We start from the raw sequence: 26,508 nt of genomic DNA, 5'->3' as shown, positions 1-26,508 counted from the left end.
GTTTAAAATTGTTTTTGGCGGTGAAATAAAAAAAAATGTATAATTTAACCCAACAAAATAAAAGAAGGTAGTTGTTTATTTTAACTAATTATTTTACCTAAGCAACTTTACACATATTTGAATTCCCCTTTTTTTTGAGGAAAAACGTGCATGGTATTTACTTTTGCCCCTTTTCCCGGCGGACCAAACAGGTTTTGAACTAATTTTTACTGCGGCAAAAAGTAAACAAAATTTTGTTTTATTTAACACGTGAGCCTTATGTTTTATTTACATGGCTATGGACCAAACAATTCCTGAAAATTTTTAAAGGCCCGGCCCGGGGCCAAAAAAAATTTTTTATTTTGCCTTTCCCCGGGCAGGTAGCAAAAACCTTTTGTTAATAAAATCCCTTTTGTCAATGTTCCCACCCATTAAAATTCGATATCACCTCAGGTTTAGCGGTATTGGTTAAATTCCTGGGGCCCGACCCGTATAACCGAACGTTCAAAGACGCCACCGGGGCCGGGAAAAAAATAAAACGGTTTTTTGGGGGGTACGTTGTCCTTTCATTTTGGGGTTCGGAAAAATTTTTAATAGAAAAAAGGAATACCACAACTATTAAAATGACTTGAAAAACCTTTAAAAAAGTTAAGGGCCATCACCCTAGCCGTTTATAAAGTGGTAACAGAGCGCCGGTTAATAATTTAATGCAACGACCAATATTTTGGTATTTCCGAAAAATTTTTAATTAAAATTATATTCTTTGTAATTGTTTCCAACCTTTAATAAGGGCGGGGAAATTTTTTTTTTCCTAAGGGCCCCTAAAAAATCCACTTTTAAAAAATTTGAAAAATCTGGGTAATAATAACCATAAAAGTTTAAGGAACATAAAAACAACGTTTAAAAATTCTGAAACCGGATTACAATTATTTTTTATATTTAAAAACGTTAATATTTTATGGTTTCCAAATTTCTTTTTTCCCCAATTTAAAAATAATTTTATTTTTCTTTCGTTGGTTTTTCCCCTATTAAATCAAGGGCCCTGGAAAAAGTTTAAAACCTAGTTTTGGTTTCATAAGCCCCATGCGTTCGGTCCCCTAAAATTGCGGAACAAATCCTCGTACTTGCAGTAACATTTAAATCGGTTTCTACGTGAAACGATTCCCACAGGAAGAGAGAAAAACAAACGTTTCCGGATAAAATCCGTTTGTCTGGAATATCGCTGGAAGGATAAACAATTTCCCGACATATCGTGGAACATTTATAATTGAACATGGTCGTGGTCCTCCCATTTGCTTTGTTCCCCCCAATTTGCAGATAGGTCATTTGCCGAGGATTCGCGAGATCTCTCGGTTTTGCGTCCTCGAGTAACTCATGCTAAGGCCGTGGAATGAGAAAGAAGTCTATTATTCATCAATAGTATTATGAGTTATCTGCCCATAATGCCCACCATGCTTAGTTGTCAGTCGTAACGGAGTTGAGGTTATACACAACTCCCTCAACTCCATTACGCTTTTAATAATAACCCCAACTCAAGACGAGTAGTTTCATAAAGTTCACTATGTACTAATTATATGAATATAATAAAATCATATGACATTCAGTGGTCATACATGTAGTTGTTTTATATGCTTCCCAATAATCATATATTTTTAATTCAAAATTTACACTTATTTGAACTCCAAACTTAATTAGTAAATTTCAATGCGAATAAGCACACAATTAAATTGTAAGTTATTTTTAAATTCATTAAATAAGCTGTGTTTATACGATGAATTGAAATGTATCTATATATATTATTATATATCTTCCACGTTATCAATGTTGTGAGTGTAATAGAGTTCGAGTTTCATCTCAGCAACTTAGCAAGCATCATTTGTATTTGTAATAAATTGAAAAACAAAATGCTCAAAACATCACTGCTGAATAGCCCATATAATAACCAGAAAGCGATTTTTCCAGGTTTAAAGATGTAACTTTGACCATTCAAATGTTGTTGACCCATTATATACACTTGTATATACACACGTACCTTGTAGATGCACAGGCCTACGATATCCTCCGATTATAAATATGCCAGTCGTAAAATAGCCGTTGGAAGGTAAAATAATCTATTGCATGCACTGTTATTAATTTACCAGTACTCTAGGACGGACATATTAAATAAAGGACGTAGTAAGAAAGAACATATGAAACACCATCAAATACCTTTACATCGATCATTTTCGAGTTAACTGATTAAAAAAAATCCACATATTAATCACTAATACACATAGTACAGAAAGAAATCCGACAGCACCCACATTCAGCTACGCTTCGTGACACTCCGTCGCAAGAATTACAAAGCTCGGTGACCTATTTCGTGACGTAGATCACGTGATCGCCCACTGGGCGATTCCGCCTAGTAGACGGAATGGCTGAGTGGGCGATCATGTGACGCAACGTCACGATATAGGTCGGCGAACTTAGAATTCTGCTGTCCGGAGTTTGCCGAAGCTTAGCTGAATGTGGGTGCTGTCGGGTTTCTTTCTGTAGTGTGTGTATTAGTGATTAATATGTGGATTTTTAAAAATCAATTAACTCGAAAATGTTCGATGTAAAGGTATTTGACGTCAAACATAGGATTGTTGTGGTATTAGAGCGGAAATCTTTGCCAACTTTTTGGTTGTCGGGAATTGCCAAAAAAAATTACATAGCTTGGTCTCTGACTGCAATGAGAGCGTATTTATGTCTAAATGTCCGTCTAGCTATTTTACAGTCAGAGTACTCGGGCTGAGTAATTTATAATAAATACTGGTAAGACATTTTATTATTCCTTTATTGTTGTTCTTAGAATTTTCAACTTAATGGTTTCTGCCAGAGGGTACTGAGGTTAAACTTATCTACCCTAAAATCTTGGAAATTAATAGATATATTTTTTAATGTTTAGATAAATGATAGTAAAAGAACTGCTGTTTATAAATTGTCATGTGCTTGAAATGTAATGTCCTAACCCTAATTTCAAAACATTTCAAACCCATAACCACCTAGATGAGGCACTTACATCTGTTTTGTTTTTATTACCTACCCTAAATATGATTTTCTTTTGGAGACAGTAGTTTTGTTTTATACCCCAAATTTTAGCAAAGCATAGGCATTTTTCTTCTTCCACATGGCATCTTATATGTAGCTTTGTGCAACTTTCTAATAGAAATCAAATAACATCATCAAAGTTGAATACACTGTTTACTACTCTTCTTAATTTACTGCTATACTTTTTAATTTTATATTTTGTTTAGTCACACTGATTTTGTTTCCTGTTTAAAAAATGTTTTCCTAAATTTAAATTAATACAACGATATGTAATTAAGTTACAGACTAATGTACTTCTTCAAATGGATGTGAAATACTTTATATATTTCAGCAACTGGACCAATGGATGTGGAGTCGAAAATGAGATTCTGAAGACAAACTATTAAACAAATTACATTGCATCTTGATATTGAGGACAGAATGATAGAAGTAATAGAACAGTTTCAACTGATATGTGAAAGAAAAACTGGGGCAGGGGGTGAAATTGCTGCTGAAAATTAAACACTTTCAACAATTTCATTTAATACAATATTTTATTGTTTTTTGTGTTTGACATATTGCTGCTAAGGAGTAATGCAGACTTCCAAGACTTGGGATTCAGTTTGGCACCACCCATCAAATGGTAATCCTTAATTGCTCAGTTGACTGTACAAGTTTCGAGGATTTGGAGATGGATGTCACAGAAAGATAAATTTTTTAATAAATATATTTACCGGTACTAGACTGCATGGTGATTAATATGTAAACATCCTCTCTTTGAGAAAAAAGAAAATGTTAGGAAGTATTCTCATAATAAATATTAAACAAATTGTGCGAACTGCAATCTGTGGTTTAGTTTCATGTTATATATATATAACATGAAACTAAACCACAGATTGCAGTTCGCACAATTTGTTTAATATATATATATACAGTGCTAGCCCTGGGTGGCTATTTTTGTTCGCCAAAAAATTCGCCAATCTAAATATGTATTCGCCAATTACATTTTGGCATTTCAGTTAAAATATTTTGTTTTTAATCCTGTTCTTTATGATAATATAGTACATGCTAAGATGTACTTATTATTCAGTTTACGTCTTGTATAACACTGTTTTAGGGGATTGTTTTTTAGCAGATGTTTCAACCTGAAAAGAAAAATTAATTAGATCAGCTCGAATTTTAGTATAAACCATCCGCGTATTAGACCAAACTCTGTGGTTATTGACGGCAGTGTGTAACCCCCCACCCACCCCCACCACCACCACCACCACCCCCACCCCCACCCCCCAATTAAAAAAAAAATCCCGATTCATATATGATAAAGCAATGAATAAATGTTTTTATTAACAAAATAAAAAAAAGTGCGAAACGACCCTACATGGGGGCGAACCGACTCGGTTAACAGTACAAATGGATCCGGGTCGAAACGACGCGGGCAATCTAGTAACAGGGGCGAAACGACCTGTTACCAGTCACACCAGATAGCTCATGTATATTTACGAATGCGAGTTCTATATCTAACAAAGTATTTGTAGTCTGTATGCAATGGCTGAAATGTTATTTATGTAATGTTATCTTTCATGTTCATATTTTATTTCAGTTAATGTATTATGTCAAATTATATCGTGGAGAGGCACTTACATAGGCCTACAGCCTGTTTGCCGATCCATTTCATTTATTTTAAATGAATAAATATTGTTTAAAAAAAACCCTGAAAACCCCCACCAGATACTGTGCTACCTCCTCGGATTTCTTTCTGTACTATGTGTATTAGTGATTAATATGTGGATTTGTTTTAATCAGTTAACTCGAAAATGATCGATGTAAAGGTATTTGACGTCAAACATAGGATTGTTGTGGTATTAGAGCGGAAATCTTTGCCAACTTTTTGGTTGTCGGGAATTGCCGAAAAAATACATAGCTTGGTCTCTGACTGTAATGAGAGCGTATTTATGTCCAAATGTCCGTTTAGCTCTCTTACAGTCAGAGTACTCGGGATACCACTCAGGGTTTAGAGTCAGTATCTGGATTAAAAATCCCATGCCTCGACTGGGATCCGAACCCAGTACCTACCAGCCTGTAGACCGATGGCCTAACCACTACGCCACCGAGGCCGGTCTATGTAAGAATGCACCACATAAACTTCGCAATCCCACAATCTAAACCACTGCCTGCATAATTGTTGCATATGCGACTCTGTATCCTGCTATAGTTTTGTAACCTTTTGTGCATAAAATTATAATACACCGATAGCATTCCCCCACGCCTTGTATTTTAATGTTACTGCTCACGCCCCCCCCCCCCCCCCCCCCCCCCCCTTTAGAAAAAAAACAAAAACAAACATTTAACGCAACCCGACCGAAATAAAGACGTCACGGTTTTAGGCCGGGTCGTCGCCGCGCCTTCTATTCACTTGTTCTTCGGCATATCGGGATTCCATAAATATAAAAGTCGAACAACAAGAACAACAAAAATTAAGATGAAAAAGAAGAAAAACGAAACAAACAAGATATTTTAATTTGTCAGTTCTGACAAAAGTTAGCATAGGATGTTTTAAATCATCTTTTGCTTGCATTCGACGTTCGTCACTTCCAGGTTCTTGTGCTTCGATTTACTTAAGTAAAAATGGTTTCATCGATTTAAATCACGTTGTCATCGTAAATGTACCTTGTAATGAAGCACTTGAATGTCTCCTCTTGTCGGCTTTTTAATTAAACAACGATATTTCTAAATACATTAAGGCGAAAACTTAATCGGCAGATCGGTTGATTTTGCTATCGACCTATGCGAATCGGCAGCCATTATTGAAATTTGTCTAACCTTGCATCACGTGTGATGGGTGTGGTTAACTCGTTGTCACGGAACATGCTCTTAAATTTGTTTCGCCAGTGGCGATTTTAATTGTGTTAGAGGGCCGTGTGCAGTTTATTGCCCGTAGCCCAGATGGGCAACTTGTTACGTAATACTTCGCGCGATCTGGCATTCCAATATGCACTTAGCCAGGTGCGGAGGCCATGTGGCGAGTAGTTACGTAATACCTCTGCGAGTGCGGTTTCGACGACCGTGATTTTGGCGACGATGGCGTCAGTAAGTCTGACGATCAGAGAGAAATAATACCGACTCTAGTAGAGTCAGACTATGAGATGATACGTGAGGTACCGCCTTGTACTCCCAGGCAAAATTCTGATTTTGGAATAAATAGCTTGGATTTAGAGATATCTAGGAGAACGAATTAGGACGGCTCGAGGGGATCACGAACGTAGTCCGTTAGGACTTGGTAAATATCATTTCTGCTCTGTGTATAACCTTGATGTGATTGATGTGACTTTAAATATTTTAATACTGTATTATACCGATATTCTTTAGACAGTGTCTTCGGTCATCTGACGAAGTAAATCGTAGACTTATTGTTCTAACATTATATGAGTATTTGGTAATATAAAGCTTAGCCAGTCATCCTAGCCGACCTGGGTAAACTGTAGGTTATTGTCTTTATTGTGATAAGTATTAATTCTGTGTTACAAGATTACTGAAAGAGTAGTTAGGGTTAATTAAAAATTAACCCGTTAGGAATAGAGCTGTAATTCCTTTATTAATTAAGTTCCCCAAGAAGCGTTTCTAAATTATCACACGTTACGGAACGAGTAATAAGGGTTAATTAAAAATTAACCAGTTAGGAATGGTGTTGTAATTCCTTTATTAATTAACTTCTCCTGTAAGCGTTTCTCAATTATCACACGTGTGGGTGTGGTGTAACGGTGAAGTGATTCGCATATTGTGTAACTAGACACCTAGAGATTAACTAATTAAGTGATCAGTTCTGGGTTGTTATTATTGTTGTTATTAATTACTACTACGGCTGTACATTTGTCAGCGTAGATTAATACAGATTCCAAAGTGTATTGTGTTTTTGTTGTGTTTTCTAGAGAACTAACGTGCTATATTATATATACTTTATATAAGATCGTATCTCTGATCATACCTAGAGACGAGCCATACTAGGTTTAACAGCCTGTTACAGAGAGATCTAATAGATATACAGTTAGGAGAGATATTTTGATAATCGTGTTTTACTCAGTTACGGGAATTATAGAATCCCCGTGACAGGAGTAGAAAATTGGGGCGCTCGTCCCGGATCTGAAACGGGACATGCATATTTAAAAAGGTATTGTTTGTAAATGGGGGCTTTATAAATTAATTTTACAAATTAACCAGAAGTAGCACGTTGTTCACTAGAAAATTAATTAATATTAAGTGCGTCATATCTAAACATGGATAAGAATTTGCTGGATAGGCCTACGCTCAGTGTAGTGGAGATTAAGCGAGCACGTAAGGCCGAGTTAGTTGAAATCGCGGGTGAGCGAGAAATTGATTTAACATCAGCTAAAACCTTAGGAGATATAAGGACAATTATTATCCAGGAAGTTTTTGGTGATAGTCCTGTTATGGAAGACAGTGAGATTGTTCCAGAGATAGAGATAAATGAGTTAAGTGTGGACCAACAATTAGCTTTTAAAAAGCTTGAGTACGAAAGAGAGGAACGTGCATTAGATAGAGAGAGAGAGAGAGAGAGAGAGAAAGAAGGTAGAGATAGAGAAGATAGAGAGAGGGATAGAGAAGATAGAGAGAGAGAGATAGGGAAGATAGAGAGAGGGATAGAGAAAGGGAGAGAGAGAGAGAAGAGAGGGAGAGAGAGAGAGAGAGAGAGAGAGAGAGAGAGAGAGAGAGAGAAGAGAAGATAGGGATAGAGAGAAAGAAGAAAGGAATAGAGAATTCCAGTTAGAAAAATTAAAAGTGGAACATGAGTTAAAGTTGAATACTGAAGAAGTTAGACGTGAGGCAGGAAATGGTTTTAACATGTCGGAGGCTTATAGATCAGTGCCTGTATTTGACGATCAGGAGGTAGACATGTTCTTTCAACTTTTTGAACGGGCCGCTAAGCAGCTAAATTGGCCGCAGTCTAAGTGGACATTGTTAGCCGTGTCTAAGTTTAAGGGGAAGGCTAGTATAGCTTATAATTCAATGAGTGATGAGCGAGCAAGTCAGTACGACCTACTTAAGACGGCAGTGTTGAGGGCGTATGAATTACGTCCTGAGGATTATCGTTTACGGTATAGCGAGTTGAGAAAAACGCAGGGTCAGTCTTATAGTGAGTTTGTGGCTAAGAAGGCAGGGATGTTTGATAAATGGGTGGTGTCTCATCAGGTAGAGTCATATACCGAGTTACGGGAGTTGTTGATCTTACAGGACATTAAAAATGGATTACCAGTTAGCTTACGTATTCATTTAGAGGATCGTGATGTCAAAAAGATAGAGGAGGCAGGCATAGTGGCAGATGATTACGTGTTAATACACAAAGCTCAGGCAGTACCGGGTAGCTCTTTGCAACAGGGTGATAAGAAGAAATTTCAGCCAGGTTTTTCCCGGGAAAGTAACTATCGGGGAGAGTCATTTAGTTGGTCAGCTAGTCAGGCCAGGAATGCACCTGGTGGGCAAAGTAAGGATAGACCTGCATTATCAGCCAATGCACGAACTTTTCGTCCACATTGCAGTTACTGTAAAAAGGATAACCATCTTATCGGGGATTGTTTTAAAAGGAAACGCGATAATGCGCAAGTGGTCGGTTTAGTGAGGTCAGCTCCGTTAGCGAGAGAGTTAATGGTTAGTCCCATGGCAGAGAAAGTAAACCCGTATGTGTCCACTGGTATGGTTTGTGGTGTGAAACAAGAGTTGTGTCCTAAGGCAATATCAATCTATAGAGATACCGGGTGTAGTCAGAGTCTGATAACGCAAGAGTGTTTAGCTGGTATTGAAAATTCAGACATAGGACGTAGTTTGGTTTTAACCTCGGTTACTGGAGAAAATATGGTTGTCAGGTTACATAAGGTTTTCTTGTGTTCGAAGTTTGTGACGGGACCAGTCATTATGGGTTTTGTGAAGGACTTGCCTGTTGAAAACATAGGAGTTTTGTTGGGAAATGATTTGACTAGTCAGTGTTGTCAGCCGAAATGTGACCAACTGTTAATTAAAGACAGCACGTTACCAATAGAAGAGTGTGAGGTTGATGAGATTAAATACCCTGCGTGTGTAATGACTAGGGATATGACCAGTAGGTTAGCACAAGACGCAGAGGATATTTGTGATTTGTCTGATACGTGTGTGAGCCATGAAATTGGAGTGGATGAGGTTATCAGTAAAATGGTAGATAAGTCAACTGACAAATTAAATGTGGTGGAACCTGTTGATCTCCCGCAGAGGGGAATTGAACCAGTTGTGTTTGATAGAGGGGACTTACCTTGTATTAGACAAGAGTTAGTACTAGAGCAGGGGGCTGATCCAAAATTGTTGGCAGTTCGCACTACATTGTTAACTGAGAGAGTATTAATAAATAAGAGAGTTAGAGATCGGAGGTTGCCGGCGACCGAACTAGCTAGGACGCAACTGAGCCATGCTCAGAACAAAATAAAATCAGAGTTTGATAGGAAGGCTAGGAAGCAACTGAGCCATGCTCAGAGCAAAATAAAATCAGTGTTTGATAGGAAGGCTAAGAGTCGGGAATTTAAACCAGGGGATAAGGTGCTGCTGTACCTTCCCATTAAACGGGGTTCATTACAAAACAGGTATTTCGGGCCCTATGTTGTGCACAAACGGGTTAATGAGACAGGGTATGTGATAAACACTCCTGATAGGGTTAGGAAAAGTAGGTATTGTCACATCAATTTGCTAAAAGGTTATTTTGACAGACTGCCGATAGTTCCAGAGAGACCGGTCCAAATTGAGAGACACTCAATTTCCTGTGATGACGTCAAGACTGCGGAGATCAAGTTGGCCAACGGCCAGATTCTAGCAGACTTGAACCCCCAGCGAGCAAAGCTGACTACGTTGAAACAAGACAATGTTTCCATTTGTCAGAACCTTCCAACGGTTACCAATACTTTAAGCCAAGATGTGCGCTTGGAACCCAACGCTACACCGCGTCGACAGCATGCCTATCGGAGAAAACCGGGAAAACGTGCGACGCTGAAAAGAAAGGAAACGAAGTTCCATTGGTCAGGTGAATGCGAGAAGTCATTCAACCGTATCAAGCAGATGCGCTACTCGTCTCCCGTGATGGTAGCACCAGACTACCGAATGCCTTTCAAGCTAGCTGTGGGTGCCAGTGACGTGGGTGCTGGAGCTGTGCTGTTCCCAGAAGACGAAGACGGACTGGACCATCCTAATGAAAGCCTCCAACCAGAGAGTTTTGAGATGGAGTCTTCCTCTGCAAGAATACCCAATTACCATTGGACATATCAAGGGCACATCCAATGTAATCGCTGATGCCCTGTCCCGAAGTTGAACGTTATGATAATGTGTTGACATTCTTTATTTCTGTTTTGTTTATATATATTTTATTTGTATACCAGGGACTCAGAGACTCAGTGTGATTACTGGTAGTCACCTTATTATTACCTGTGTTATAAATGTCCGTATGCGTCGGTTAACGCACCTTTTTGTTTTAATGTAGTATATTTCCCTATTCCTAGAGTAGAGGAAATATCCTTTTTGAGGTGGGGGTGTGTCACGGCACATGCTCTTAAATTTGTTTCGCCTGTGGCGATTTTAATTGTGTTAGAGGGCCGTGTGCAGTTTATTGCCCGTAGCCCATATGGGCAACTTGTTACGTAATACTTCGCGCGATCTGGCATTCCAATATGCACTTAGCCAGGGGTGCGGAGGCCATGTGGCGAGTAGTTACGTAATACCTCTGCGAGTGCGGTTTCGACGACCGTGATTTTAGCGACGATGACGTCAGTAAGTCTGACGATCAGAGAGAAATAATACCGACTCTAGTAGAGTCAGACTATGAGATGATACGTGAGGTACCGCCTTGTACTCCCAGGCAAAATTCTGATTTTGGAATAAATAGCTTGGATTTAGAGATATCTAGGAGAACGAATTAGGACGGCTCGAGGGGATCACGAACGTAGTCCGTTAGGACTTGGTAAATATCATTTCTGCTCTGTGTATAACCTTGATGTGATTGATGTGACTTTAAATATTTTAATACTGTATTATACCGATATTCTTTAGACAGTGTCTTCGGTCATCTGACGAAGTAAATCGTAGACTTATTGTTCTAACATTATATGAGTATTTGGTAATATAAAGCTTAGCCAGTCATCCTAGCCGACCTGGGTAAACTGTAGGTTATTGTCTTTATTGTAATAAGTATTAATTCTGTGTTACAAGATTACTGAAAGAGTAGTTAGGGTTAATTAAAAATTAACCCGTTAGGAATAGAGCTGTAATTCCTTTATTAATTAAGTTCCCCAAGAAGCGTTTCTAAATTATCACACGTTACGGAACGAGTAATAAGGGTTAATTAAAAATTAACCAGTTAGGAATGGTGTTGTAATTCCTTTATTAATTAACTTCTCCTGTAAGCGTTTCTCAATTATCACACGTGTGGGTGTGGTGTAACGGTGAAGTGATTCGCATATTGTGTAACTAGACACCTAGAGATTAACTAATTAAGTGATCAGTTCTGGGTTGTTATTATTGTTGTTATTAATTACTACTACGGCTAGCAGAGTTTATTTTGCGCAAGAATATATATATGTGTGTGTGTGTGTGTGTATGTGTGTAAAGAAACGCACAGGTGATAGGGAAAGAAGAAAAGTGTTTGATTTTACCAAATATCGTCTTTTTGTACAATGTTGCTGAATGACCATGTTTGTTAATGTTCCTGGAATGGGACAGCATGCCCAAATGCACCCTAAAACAAATTTAACGCACGTTGTGGCACGTTGTGCGACAATTGTAGGAAATCGGCGTGAAATGGTCACATTTTGGAAAATGCACGTGAAACTCGGGAAAAGATTGGGGTAGTGATGGGTATTTAAAGCTGCAATGCTCGCAATGATGCCTCATTTCCATTTCGACGTAGACGACTTACAAGATGCCAAGACTAAACCTGCCGAATCGAAACATTGCAATAGGCCGCATCCAGTTAGATGAATCGCAGTCAGCAGTCGCACGCCACATGAACGTTCATCAGAGCACCATTTCACGTCTCTAGGACAGGTACCAGCAGTTTCAATCAGCTGAAGACCGGCCCAGAAGTGGAAGACCTCGCATAACAACTGCAGCACAAGATCGCTACATCCGGGTTCTGCACTTGCATCACCGAACTGCCACAGCAACGAACACTGCTGGACGCATACCTGGTGTGAGAAGGGTGTCTGCACAAACCAATCGGAACCGACTTCGAGAAGCTGGTTTACGGGCTAGGAGACCGTATTTTGGCCCCGTCCTGTGACGTCAACATCGACATTTACGTGTTCGCTGGTGCACGAATGTACAGGGGTGGACCTTGGGAAACTGGTGGCGAGTATGGTTTAGCGACGAGTCACGTTTCCTTCTTCAGCGACGTGATGGACGACAACGTGTTTACAGACGCCGCAATGAACGTTTTGCCAACAACTGCGTCGCCCAAGTTGACAGATTCGGTGTAGAGTGTGTCATGATGTGGGGAGCCATCTCATACACCGGCAGAAGTGAACTTGTGTTCGTACAAGGCAACCTAACAGCTGTATGCTACTGGGATGAAATTCTTCGCAGTCACATGCTTCACATTTTGGATCGACAGAGAGAACTCTTTCAGTAGAACAATGCTAGGCCGCATACAGCACGTGTAACAATGGATTTCCTACAGAATAAGAACATTAATGATCGCCAGATCTCAACCCCATTGAACATGTGGGACGAACTGGACAGACGTGTACGCCAGCGTGACCCGGAACCTTGGACGCTTCCGCAACTGTCGCGTGCACTGCAGGAAGAATGGGCTAGGATTCCACGTGCCAACCAGACTACATAAAATATTAACGCTAACATCAAAAAACTAAACTGCAACTCTTGTCTAATAAAGTACATGTAGTGTAACAGATTCTATTGTCTTTTGTCTGATCTTCGATATTTGGTAAATTAAAATAGTTAGAAGAGTAGTTCGTGCTGTGTCCAAATCTGAGCAGAGTTGTGCGACTGTAATGAGTTGTGTTTTAGGGCAGTTGATGATATAATAACATTTTTCGTATTTATTTAGTGTTTGGAATAGTGGGAATTCTTGTGCGAGTGTAATAAAATATTTTCTTCTGTTCGTTTCTAGCTGTTTGCAGTCCACGAGAAAATGTGTCTCATCTTCCACTGCCTCTTTGCAAAGCTTGCAGAGTCGGTCTTTTCTGAGAATATTGTGATACCTGCCTCTTTCGATTTCGAGGCGGTGTGTGCATATTCTAAGTTTAGTTAAATGTCTTCTTAGGTTACAATTACTAGTATTTAATGTTTCGAGGTATAGGGCAAGTTGATATGGTCGTACTATGTGTTTATAATATAACAGTTTTTCGGAGTCTTTTCATTTTTGTTTAAAGTATTGCCTGTAGTTGTGTTGTAGTTTTTCAGTTACTAGTTTGTTGCGTGTTTTCTTGTTCTTTGGTGTAGTGCCAATAGCTGTTATGTCGATGCAGTTTTTCTTAAGCATGTTTGCTGTGTAGTTGTGAAAGCTGTTTGTGTTATTGTTATCGAGTAGCTTGCTGTATTGAGCTGCATCAAGTAGAAGTGTGCGTTCTTGAGGTATTTTTGTAGGTGTGCCCAGTAGTTTATAATTTTCTGATTTATTTCATTTATTATTGGGTATCTGCCTAGTTCACTTTTACATGCAATATTGGTTGTGTTTCTTCCTACCTGTAAGTTGAATTTGCAAAATTTTATATGTACTTTTGTAGTTTATTATGGTCATGTATTTTCATCTTATTATTTAGTTCAGTGCCCCAGATTTCACAGTTATAGAGAAGGATCGGTTTGATTAGGGTGTCGAATAGTTTGTTATATATTTGGGGAGGTGGAGGTGATCCAGAAAAGGATTTTTGGAGTCTGAATAGGCTTTTACGTCCTTTAGTTGCAAGATCTGTTTTGGTTGAACTCAAGTTTCCATTGGTGTTAATGGTACAGCCCAAATAGATATGTGTGTGTCTGTTCGATTTGCTCCATGCCGTACTGAAATGCTACATGTTTTGGTTTTCCTTTCTGTATAACCATGGAATTTGTCTTTTTCAAGTTGACCGATAAGTGCCATTGTTGGCTATATGTGTGGAGATCGTCTAACGCTTTTTGTAGACCTGGTTGAGTTTCTGATACAAGTACTAGGTCGTTTGCCCATAATAAATGCGACACTCTTTCATTTAATAGGTGGGGCGAGTGGCAGTCGCTGGAGAATGTCATATCGGCTAAATATACGTTAAACATAGTGGGACTTAAATTATCTCCCTGTTTCACTCCTACTGTAGATGGGAACGTGTCAGTTATTTGATTGTTAATTTTGACGGCTAGTTTGGTTTTGCAATACATTGCTTTTAAGATCTGAAAGAATTTCCCCCTAATACCCAGTCTAAGTAATTTAAGGAGTAAGCCGGTTCTCCAAACAGTGTCGAATGCTTTGTGGAAATCAATGAAACAGAGATAAAGTTTGCTTTTTTCTGTTCAATGTATTTGTTAATCAGCGTTTTTATGATAAAAATGTTATCTGTAGTTCTTCTATTCTCTCTAAAGCCAGCTTGGTTGTCTGCTATTAGGTTTTCTGATTCAATGTGACGTGTTAAACGTTTATTTAATATGGAGGAGAATATTTTCCCTAGACAGCTTGTAATGGTAATTCCCCTATAGTTGTTTGGGTCTTGCTTAGATCCCTGTTTGTGTAATGGTGTTATATAACCAGCTGTCCAAGAGGACGGTAGTATCCCATACTGGAATACTGTGTTGAATAATTTTGCTATGGGTGATATGATGATTTCATTTCCATATTTTAACATTTCGTTTGTAACTTGGTCTAAGCCACATGCCTTGTTTTTCAGTGATTGTAGGGCTGTTTTAATCTCTTTGATCGTGATACTTTGGTCTAGTACAGTGTTATTAGTTTGGGTGGATTCCGTTATCAAAAGTTCATCGAGCAATCTAGCATCAGATTATATATTCATGGCTGTATGTTGAGTAGGTTCAGCATTTTTATCTCTAAAATGTTCATGTATTTTCTTTGCCATATTTTCTGGCAGGTTGATACTTTTGTTGGTTCTTTCTGTTAGGTTATTTATTATTTTCCAATAGGCCTGTGGGTTATTGATGTGTAGGTTTTGGAGTGTGTCATACACATGGGGGTTTTCAGATTGTTTGTGTGTTTTCTTTGCTTTCTTTAGTTGTTTTTTATATTGGATGTATTTCCCCCTAATTCTAGTGTTATTAGGTTCCTTAGATAGTGATTTAACAATTTCGGTAAATTTACTCTTGAGGTTTTGGATGTCTATTGGCATTTTTTTAAGTTTTAGCTTTTTTGTTTTGTTATTGCAGATGCGAGTTTTGGGACATGATCTAGATGCTGCTCCAATGAGTATGTTGTTGAACTTGTTTACTGCTGTTTCTATATTTGTGTAGGAGTTACTGGTTTGGTCGTTTCGTACCCTGGTCATTTCGTACCATTGCAAAAAGTCATTTTGTACCTTGGTCATTTCGTACCCTGGTCATTTTGTACCATTGCAAAAAGTCATTTTTTACCCTAGTCATTTCGTACCTTGGTCATTTCGTACCATAACTGAAAGTCATATCGTACCATGGTAGTGTCTTTTACAAAATAACATTAAATTACACATTTGTGGTTCATTTAAGGGATATTTTATCAGCAAAAGACTAAAAATTATTGCCACTTTGTATAATATTTGGTTATGCTATTGCAAGCTGAAACGAGGTATGACTGCATACATGTATAACTTGGGTTTTTTCCTTATGCAAAATTTTAAGTTATGGAAATAACAGTTGACAGATATTATGGTTATCAATAACGATATGCTGCACAATAACGTGTTCTGATGTTCAAACTGTCCAAATAAAGTTTAAAAAAACAAAAAACACTGCTTTTATTTAGTCGATTTGTTTTCTATATACTGGTATGAAATGACTAGGGTACAAAATAACTTTTCACAATGGTACAAAATAACTTTTTGTAATGGTACGAAATGATCAAGGTACGAAATGACTAGGGTACGAAATGACCAGGCAGTATGGTACGAAATGGATGGTACGATATGACTTGGGTACGAAGACTATGATTCCGTACGTGTTGTACGGTTTTTCGTGACTAACATTAATTCGGACCAACTGCAAAATGGGAGTAAAATTATTATTTTGTATTAATATTTTTTTTAGAAGTGATAATCATTGTGGAGTACAATGTCTGTGAATTTACATAAAACTTTATTATGTCTTTTTTAAACAAATTATCGTCAATGGCTTCGGTACCAGACGTTTCTTCTCCAAGCCAGTTCGCCCCAAACTATTTGTCGGTTCGCCCCACCCCAAATATTAATGTTAGGCAGTAAAGATGACATTGATTAATATATATGGGTGTTAGTGATCACATGACCTATTTTACCTACAAACGTAGTCATTGTTTTTTTTCATTTATCAATATTTTTAAAAAGGATACACCAAAACCCCAAGTGGGGGCGAACAGGATTTATTTGAAGGGGATGAACATATTTAACATTTGAAGTGGGGGGGGGGGGGGGGGGGGGATGCAAATTATATTATCAGTCTTCAAACTTACCTGGATGCTGTGAATGCCTTTTTAAGTTAAAATTTATTTTTGCTTTATGACACCACTAGAGCACATTGATAAATTAATCAGCTATTGGATGTCAATCATTTGGTAATTGTCGGTTTTCCATTAGCAGCATTATTACTAAGTATACACTTCTCCACACAGGACAGCAAATATCATGGGGTTTTATATATCAGTCATGGGTCACAGTTTGGGACAATATACATTCACACCACTAATAACTATACTTTAATGTTTTCATAAAACATTTTGTCACCTTTCCTCCTCTCCAAATAATAAATAAAATGTTCCACTTAAATTGTTTTTTGAATACAGATTGTAGTAGTGAAACAATATGGGCCAATTCATAGGCATACGGGACGGGGATGGGGGGTGGGGGGGGGGGCTGCACATCAGTTTCTACTTATTTTTATTTCGTTTCATAATTAATGCAAGTTGAATAGGCTGTATTGTGATGTTATTTGTTTATTTTTAATTGTGTACGAAAACGACTTGCTAGACTGGTTTCCTTTTTCACGTAGGACCTTATTTTCGTGTGGCGTCACCTGGCGTTGACTTCACCTCGAAGTCTCATTATCTTTTAAACGTTTATGATTATGTTGTAATCGTATCGCGAAAACAAACTTGAACACCCGCAGCCAAACAAAAACATTTGTTGTGTTGTACTAACTTGTAGAACCTGTAAAAAAGCATGTCGAGTCATTCGTGAATATAATGTCAATATGTTCGTGATAATTAGCACAAGTTCTAACACGGTAACTGATTACGCAGTGCTATATTCTAGCATTAGCTTTTAATCCTGGGGAGCGCTTCGCTGACGTTAACGTTAGACAACGTCACCGGTTCGGTGGTGGCAGCGTCATGGTGTGGGGCGGCATCTCTATCCACCACAGAAACCCCCTCTATGTGGTGGATAGCAATCTGAATGGAATCCGCTATCTGAATGAGATTATCCGGCTGTTGGTTCTCCCAGGCCTTCAGCAGATTGGCGGCGGGGCAGTTCTGCAGGATGACAATGCCAGACCCCACCGCGCCAGGGTGGTAACGGACTTTCTCAGACAACAAGGTATCGCCAGGATGGATTGGCCAGCATATTCGCCTGACTTGGCCCCAATAGAGAACGCCTGGGACGAATTAGGCAGGAGAGTTCGGGATAACCATGCCCCTCCGGCCAACCTTCATGATCTGGGTCAACTTCTTATGGCAGAGTGGCAGGCCATTCCCCAAGAGTTCTTCAGACGTCTGATCAACAGCATGAGGCAAAGATGTGTCGAGTGTATTCGCGCCAGGGGTGGATTCACACACTATTAAACGAATGTTCTAATGTGTAAAATCCATGTTTGACAACCTTCAACTTTGACAGCATGTGACTTTCTTGTATACAGTGACGTTTATTTGTGGTTTTTTGTAAATATGGAACAATAAATTAAATTTTTGGTGTAGTTTACATCATCAGTCTAATACACTCTGAAACTTGTTTGGTTATAAATTTTTGACCCTTAAATTCTTTTGAGTAGTATATTTATGAAAATCCACATATTCAGTTGAACTGTGGAGTAGTGTCCAATATGGTGAAGTGATGGTATAATACAGTATACCAACTATGCGTGTCAGGCACATGATCTCAGATTTTGCATCGGCCAAAACACTCTTAAGTTTTAAATTCAGATGTGTGTTATTGTAATTGGTCTCTAGAAAGTCAATGATGTGAGCTCTGTGGTAGTACAGGGTTGCTGCACTGGCATAAAAATTGTTGAAACGATTTGATCTGTAGCTCGTGATTCGTGACTGAATCCCCTTTCAGCACAATATGCTAACCAGTACTCTCTGCACCCACTTTTCTCATCTCCTCGAGGTCCAAAACAGTCACATGCCGTTTGAATAAATCGTGAAGTGCAGCACTCAGCACCACCCCAGGTTCTAAAACAAGGTAACAAGTCTCTGCCAAGGGTTCCAAGGTCCTTTTCAGTTTTCCCTAGAATTTGTTCGCTGTTTGTACAGAGACCAAGCATATTATCAGTGAATTTCCCTTCAATTTTGGTGTCAAACTCTTTATTCTGCCAAGAAAGTTCTTCAGCACTCAGATGTCGACACTGAGATTTCAGAGAGCTATTTTCTAATTCAAGACATCGCCTCTGATCCCACACTTTTTCAAGTCTGACAAAGCATTGGAAAGTTTGGTCTGGGCCTCATTCAATGTTTGTTTTAGCTCCTGAATCTGTTTCTGACACGTGTGCTTTTCAACATGTGCTTTCAAACCAGTGACAACAGATTCCTGTGCCAACAAGTCCTTTTCCAACTGTTTAAGTCTTTCATATCGAGCAGATTTTTTAAGTTTTGCCAAATCGGACGATTTTGCACACAGTTTTTTTCTTAGTCGTGAGATCATTCACTTTCTCCTGCAATTTTCTGATTGCACCAACCTTGGCACTCAACTCAACTTTCGTTCATTGTCTTTCTCACAGCACAACTCCTTCAGTACTTCAATTTCCATTGTCAATTCCTCTTGATTATCAAGCAACTGACTTACAGAGGCCTCCAGCTTTTTTACTTTATGTGTCAACTTTAAATTTTCCCCAACAGTAGACACATTGTGATTGACATTGCTGCTAGTGTTAGACGCGCCAGAGGAATCCTCCTCCACTACCACAGAACTGGTTGACACATGTTCACCATCCACATAATCACATCCCACTTCTACAACACCAGCAGAATTACATTCAGCAATGGGGAACTTGCCACCCAGGTATGTCTCAATTTCAGTCATTTTTTAAGATCTGCTTTTGTTCCTAATTTGAAATTCAAGTTTGACGTCACAAACTTTCTCCATTACACTTTTTACTTCAAAAAGAATGTTCAGATTTCCAATTTCCGACAGCCACTGAACAAAAATCCCATTGTCTAATTTCTCTAAACTTTGAAAAATGTTCAAGTTCATACACAACACCTCTGCTCAAAGCACTGTCTGGAAATATCATTTCATTTAGAAGTGTAATGTTCAACAACTTTTCACGATCTATCCCAAGTGCTGCACAGCGTGGACCGATATACCTCAAATCAACAGTTGACATCAGTTGTACTTTCATGTCCTCAAATTCAAATTTTCCCATCTTTGTTACCGCACTTTCAATAACAGCTCGGAATCTCCTCTGTGAAAATCCAAACATTTTCTCCATGGCCCTTGAGATTTGATTCCATGACACTTTGGTCTCCTTTTTCATGTTGTGGATTTGTAGCAGCTGCAGATATGTTGGATTCTGATCATTGGCTGGAAGCGATGGTGGTCGACCTTGACCCTTGGCCAGCAGATGTTTCTGCACTTGATGACACCATTCATCACCTACAAAGACAAAAGAGGGAACAAATGTCAGTGTTTGAGATTAACGGTATCCCGATATCCTGGGGATCCCAGAATTTAATTTTGGATACCAGACTTCAAGAAGCCAGTATCCCACTGGGATGCCATATAATACTAAATTCTCAGGTGGGATACCAGATTTTGGAATGTTAGTATCCAATTGGGATACTGGCGAAGAAATTTAATCTCGAACACTGAATGTAGTAACCATTGACACTGCATGGAATAATCTAGCCCCAAAAATAAGGGTCTCTTTTTGATAAAATTGGGAAAACAATCGATAAAAGGTCAAAACTGAGAACATTTTGTAGCAAAATTTGGGAATTTGGTGTTAAATGAAAGAAATATGGATGGGGAATGGGGCCTGTTACCAGCCCCAAATTGTATAACACATTAATCCCTGCACTGGTACTATTAGTGGTAAAAAGTAAAAAATGCTAAAATAAGAACAATATTGAATAAATGATAATCATTAATCAATCAAATAATTAGCATTACCCTTGTTTGTTGTTCACTTTATTTCACTACGTTTCTTTCAGATACCTCCCCTCCCCTCCCTACACACTAGGGGTGGTATTTTTTAAACAACTTAAGTTTCTGAAAATGACATAGCTAAGTCAAAAACTTAAGTTGGTATTTATCAAACGACTTAGTCTTAAGTCAAAACTTAGCTAAATAACTGGGATTCCCTAATGTATAACTGACGCGGCATCTAGCTTTGCCAATACTTGACAATGTCGGACTGCAAGAAATGAAAACCCGATTGGACAAAATAGAAATGTTTGTTCCTTACACAACTTGTGTAGAGCCAGTGGTTTTCCGCGATCGCAGAAAACTGACTGAATTCGTGGAATTCACATTGTGGAACGGAAATCATAATTCGAAACGGAATTGTGATTTTCAGCGAAAAGCTGACGATTTGTCATTGTTGTCAAACGCGCGGTCTTATTTACCGGGTTTACTCGGATTTCCGCTTTCAGTGTCGCGCCTGCGCAGTTGAGACAGTCTTTTGCCTACTAAATTTTCGTTATCATGCGGCGCCTGCGCTGTTGGGTCAATCAGATAATTGACCTTGCAGTTACAGACGACATTAGACCCTCATAGCGGTGATAAAAATAAATGGTCTAAGTGACGTTTCATTTTATTTACAGCCTGACAGCCCTGGTACCCTTTGAATAAAACAGTGTACGTAGTTGTTGTACAATTATGTTTTATTACATTTAGTTGTTTTAATTGTGATCGTTGGTCCTGATGTGATCTTTCACCACTAACGCGTACTTTTCATACAGCGATGCAAATTTATGTGAAGTTGGTTTGCGTGACCGCTCACAGTCGCTACAAGTAGCCAATACATGTGACGTCACATGATCTGTAATAATTAATTAGTTGTTAATTACATATTGTATTCCTGAAACGGAAACGAAACTTACAAAAACATGAAACGGAAAACTTTTTTTTTTGAAACGGAAAACCACTGGGTCTACTTGTGGAGAAGAGAAAAAAAGGTTTTAGATAAGCAATTCACCCCTGAAATAATGTCAGCAAAGTGATAAGAGGCGTGGCAGGTGAAAAAAAATGAAAAAAATTTGATCAACATATATTTTCGATACTCCATTCGTAACTTCATATATCGCTAGACCGTGCGAGAAATGACATTTTTCACTAATGCAATATTTTGGTACAAATGAAATGTGTTATTTAGCAAAATTCAGTTGTTAGATATTCCTACAGTTGTCATCTGCTAGACTAATAATGTAACAATGTTAGACCTTTCAAACTGACGTTATAAAAACATAAGGTTTTTTTGCTGACTTAAGTCTAATTTCAGACTTAAGTTGTAAATACCGCCCCTGAGCTACACTGTATTAGCAAGATGAATTGTGCAGATGAATTTAAAAACAAGAAATTAGATACTTACCACAACTTTTAACATACTCTATGCGCACAGGATCCATGCTGATCACTACTAGTACTACTACTGTTGATGAACTCTACCATCATATGTCCTGAAACAAAATGGACAGGGTAAATGTATTGAATGAAAGGCGGTGCAAACTGATATCGGGGGAAATGGAATAGACAGTGAGGAATTTACCGTAAATATAGATTGAGAATCTATGTTTTCATATACATGTATTAAAAAAAATAACAATCTAGCTCCTCAATGTTTACTGCAATTCTATCAAGCTTGCGCACCCCCTCTGTTGAAAATGCACATATTGCAACCCTCAGCATATTTTGTGACAAAAACTCTAAAATTATCCCAATCTTCACAATTTCCCTCCAAAAAAAAGCGAAAAAGATAAATATATCACAATTTTTCACTAAAGAAAATTCAACTTGCTACTCCAGCAGCGGGGGTGTGCGTAGAGACTGGAACTGCTCACAACAGCCGCTTCGATGAGAAATGTTCAAAATGATTTTTTTATCTGCCCATTGGATGCAAGAAACGCCTGAATAACTCAAATAAATCACCCAGGATAGAATGAGAAGACGATAAATGATTTTTACATTTGGTTTATAAGTTCGTTGAAAGATTTTAAAGCTCCGAAAATCGTCTTGGATTATGACCATTCGAGAGCAACAGATCGTCAAAGCCTGCTACCAGACAATTTCGATCGTAGAGTTTAATATTTTGATCGTAAAATCACCTTTTTTGGCAATATTTTCACATAGTTTTTAATCTAATGATTCCTACATTTGTTATTTCTTTCATAATAGTCTTGACTTGTGATTATATCGAGTACATACCACATATTTTGAAATTTCCAACGAAGGTTGTCTGCACTGGCGTTCCTCGTGTTTGCTTCTCAGTCGACACTCCGAGCTAGCCTCGGAAAACGGCCTGCGCATGCGCGCCCTATTCTTATTCGAGGTAAAAATATGTTTAATCTGAAGAAAATTAAATTATCTAAATTATGGTGCCGAATATGTGGGGGGGTTTGAGCTGATTTTGTGGGAGAAAATTGCGTTTGAAAGTCAAAATTGTGAAATCTTGTCGTTTATGAAGGAATTTATTATATTTTGAGGTCGGAAAGTATGGATTGTTTTATACGTATGGAAAGCTTGGAATCTCCTCTACATCGTGATAAAAATAGATTTTATGTGCGATGCCACGAAATGAATAGCGAGGTTGCGCAGGCCAGAGAATAAATTTGGCGTCGGTGCTCAACTCGGCTGATACGCTAAAACAAAGGATTAATTAGCAACATTTTCTCTAAATCCCTTTCACCTATTTCATTAATGCAGGCATGTTTATCCATTAAATTGAATGAAACTAACACATATGTAAGTTGAAATCCTTCTCTTTATTTCAAAATTTATTTGACAAAAATTGATCAAGAACAAGTATTACTTTGGGGGCTGTAAACATTGTCAATATTGACACACTCTAGTACTTTTCCACCGGATTGCTGGTATCACTTGGCATACCTAGTGTTATATAACAAAATATCAGAGTGAAAGGATTTATTAGAAATTACTCCGATTGTGTGATGCAGAAGCCCTTGCCGAAGTGATGATCGCTGAGTACCTCGCCCCTGGTTTCATTGAAAACTGGTCTGGTAGACGTGTTCAGAGTAACGCTTCCCGCCGAGGCCAATTGTTTGATTGTTATCACGGTTGATCGAAAAGGCACCGTGACACTAGCTGTACTTGAAAGATTTTTACCGACAGCCGCTGGCTGAACACACAACATGACAGGTATGGCAAAGAAAGGATTGCTTGGCTATATAGTGTCGCGATTCTCTGATCCATCTATAACTCATTCCGCCTAAATTATTATAATCCAAAGGTTGTAATAACCAACTGCGCAAGTGCAGCAATTGTTGGTCCTTTTCGGTGGTTTTCCATTTGATATTTGATGTATCACCAGTTCGAGGGAAATATAGCTAATAACACAGAAGGGACCAATAATTTAGTTCGAATGAAGCCTTATAGTCGACTCTGGACGTATTCGACCCATCGTCAATTAATATAAGGGTTTACCGGACAAAAAACTTGGGACTTCGTTTTTGGTTCACGTGTTCCGGTGTGATCGACCCTTCCGAGGTCGAGCCAATGAGATTCTACTGTATATATATATTGTGCCCAAATTAGTGAGATCTAAAGCCCCGAGTACCAGTGCCACTAATGCAACAGCTGTGAAGGGTGAACTATTTTTACATGAATTCTATTTAGTCATCAACATATTTTGGGTGGGTTTTTTTTTTACATCTGGCAAACTAGTAACAAGGGCAAAACAGCATCATAAAAGATGTTATAAAAATATAACATTATAATTTATATAGTATAATACTATTATTGGAATCGGTATAAAGATCCCGGGAGACGGTGGGGGGGGGATGATTCTGTGCAAACAAATATAATACATGTATATCCTACCAGTAATTTGAAGAACCCCCCCCCCCCCCCACAATAAAACCCACACTATCCAAATATTATTTTAAAATTGTTATTATTATATGCATGGTATACATGTATGTAAGGTTATATGGTTAAGGACAACAGATAATGACAGAGGAAACCTACTTCCATCACACAATGGGCTATTCTTTCTGATGGGCAGCAAGCAATCTTTTTTTATATGCAGTATCCCACAGACAGGATGGTACATACCACAGCCTTTGATACACCAGTTGTGGAGCATTGGATAGAATGAAAAATAGCCCAATGGACCCATTGCGGAAATCAATATTAAACTTACCGCACATTAGGTGATTGCCTTACCACTGGACTATGTCCTGGCTCTATATAAAATATTGAGAGGCTTTGTATTACAATTTGATTGGCTGCACATTACAATTTGATATCCTTGCATTAATTATGCAAAGATTAATTGTAGGATTGATTAATTAAATGTGTACTTATAATTGACAAGTAGGCTAGACCTAAATAATGTAAAAGTGGTGAAAAAATAGCACATGCAAACTGATAATATTAGTGATAGAGATAGTGTGCCTTTAAGCAAAAAGAAAAAATTCATATCGTGTTATTAGTATTTTATATTTTAGCATTACCTAAACTATATTCTAACATAATCTACAGGAGAAAATAATAAAATAAAAATTCAGTTGGACTTACATGTTTTATAATCTTCTGTCACAGAATATAATTTAAAGTGTCATTTGTTTTATCTCATAGCAACAATCCGTCTTGTTTTACAATATCTTGTCACTTTGAAAGATTCCTTCTTCCGTGGTATTGAGGAACACAAAAACACGAAAGCATTATTTATAGAACGTTTTACAAAATGTTATCGACGCAAAGTCGTTTACTTCCTTGTTTTTCATAGTGTCACGTGGGACCCTGTTGTTGCGTAATGCCACCTATTGAGGAGTTGGCACACCTCGAACACCCATAAGGCGCTATGAGTTGTCTCCCTTCGCGAAACGGGCTTCGAAATATTTTCAGTTTAAAACCACCCGGAATCCTTGTTGACACTCGTAATATCATATCCAAACAGCAAACAAATAAACAAAAAAGAAAGAAAAAGAAAAAGAAGGAAAAAAAGGTTATTTATTAAAAAAAAAAAATCAATATATTTTCAGGAATTTGATGTTACGTTATTAAACTCAAACTCAAAATGTGTGTGTACTTTATTTAAAGGTTTGACTGTTAGTGTAATTTTAGTTTAATTAAGAATTGACCACAATTATTTTTTGGTTCATGCAAGTATGAACCGAAAAAACGATGTGCACACTGTATGATCCCGCGTAGTGGGTCATACAAAAGTGTGCACATTGTTTTTTCGGTTCATACTTGCATGAATCAAAATATAATTGTGGTCAAATCTTATAATTAAATTTATATGCATACTTTAACAATACATAACTGAATTTATTTTGTTTACTTTTAATTACGCCTGTAGTATTGTTTGTGTAAACTTCATTGATACTTAAGTCACGTAAGAATGCAAACGTTCATGCACTATTATTTGAATCAGGTCATTTTGATAAGCGACGCCATTTCACCTAGCTGCTGTAAATTTTTAAGGATCATTTCGTTATATTGGAAGGAATTGTCCTATTCGTGTTTAGTTTATATTTTATGAAAGTGAATGAAGGGAACGTGTCTAACATTTATGCTGTCGGTGGAACCGTTTAATTATCGCCAACATCTGTAGAACATCGCTTACAAATAAGTTACAGGCGTGAAGTTTCCTATATGATTTCTTTGGCCACCGACCGAGTCTCATGTCATGATTAGTGAAGAGTTTTGGGGTTGTTTTTTGGGGTTTTTTTACATCAATACATATAGATCTACATTACTCTGCTCTAGCATTTTCCATCAATTTATTGTATACACATTTTATTGCTTTTGTAGCTTTCACATGTATTTTCTTCAAAATATCAAAATATGGTTGCCTGAATAATCCGGCTTGTTGCACAAAAGGAGTGCGAGTCAGTTGTGGGGTAGGGGGGGGGGGGGGGGTAGTAGGCGTGGCTTAAATTTCTTCAGTTCATCGAGATAT

At 38.0% G+C, this 26,508-nt stretch overlaps 2 protein-coding genes across 2 annotated transcripts in view; both read right to left on the bottom strand.

The window, feature by feature from the left end:
- Window positions 1-25,308, bottom strand: part of LOC121388119 (protein unc-93 homolog A-like) — a 45,285-nt gene extending 19,977 nt beyond the window's left edge. Inside the window, exon 1 of the mRNA XM_041519344.1 lies at window positions 25,119-25,308. The gene's annotated coding sequence lies outside the window, so the exon portion shown is untranslated. The remainder of the gene's footprint in view (window positions 1-25,118) is intronic.
- LOC121388120 lies at window positions 18,098-23,024 on the bottom strand. The gene is made up of 3 exons (XM_041519345.1): window positions 22,788-23,024; window positions 21,955-22,042; window positions 18,098-20,018 (listed from the first exon to the last, which is right to left on the bottom strand). The coding sequence occupies exons 2-3, from the start codon at window positions 21,989-21,991 to the stop codon at window positions 19,522-19,524; spliced, it is 534 nt and encodes a 177-aa protein (XP_041375279.1). The 5' UTR covers window positions 21,992-22,042; window positions 22,788-23,024; the 3' UTR covers window positions 18,098-19,521.
- Window positions 25,309-26,508: the final 1,200 nt, after the last annotated feature.

This window comes from Gigantopelta aegis, chromosome 14 (genome assembly GCF_016097555.1).
Source record: "Gigantopelta aegis isolate Gae_Host chromosome 14, Gae_host_genome, whole genome shotgun sequence".
Lineage (NCBI taxonomy): Eukaryota > Metazoa > Mollusca > Gastropoda > Neomphalida > Peltospiridae > Gigantopelta > Gigantopelta aegis.
This window is presented reverse-complemented; position numbering and strand designations above follow the sequence as displayed.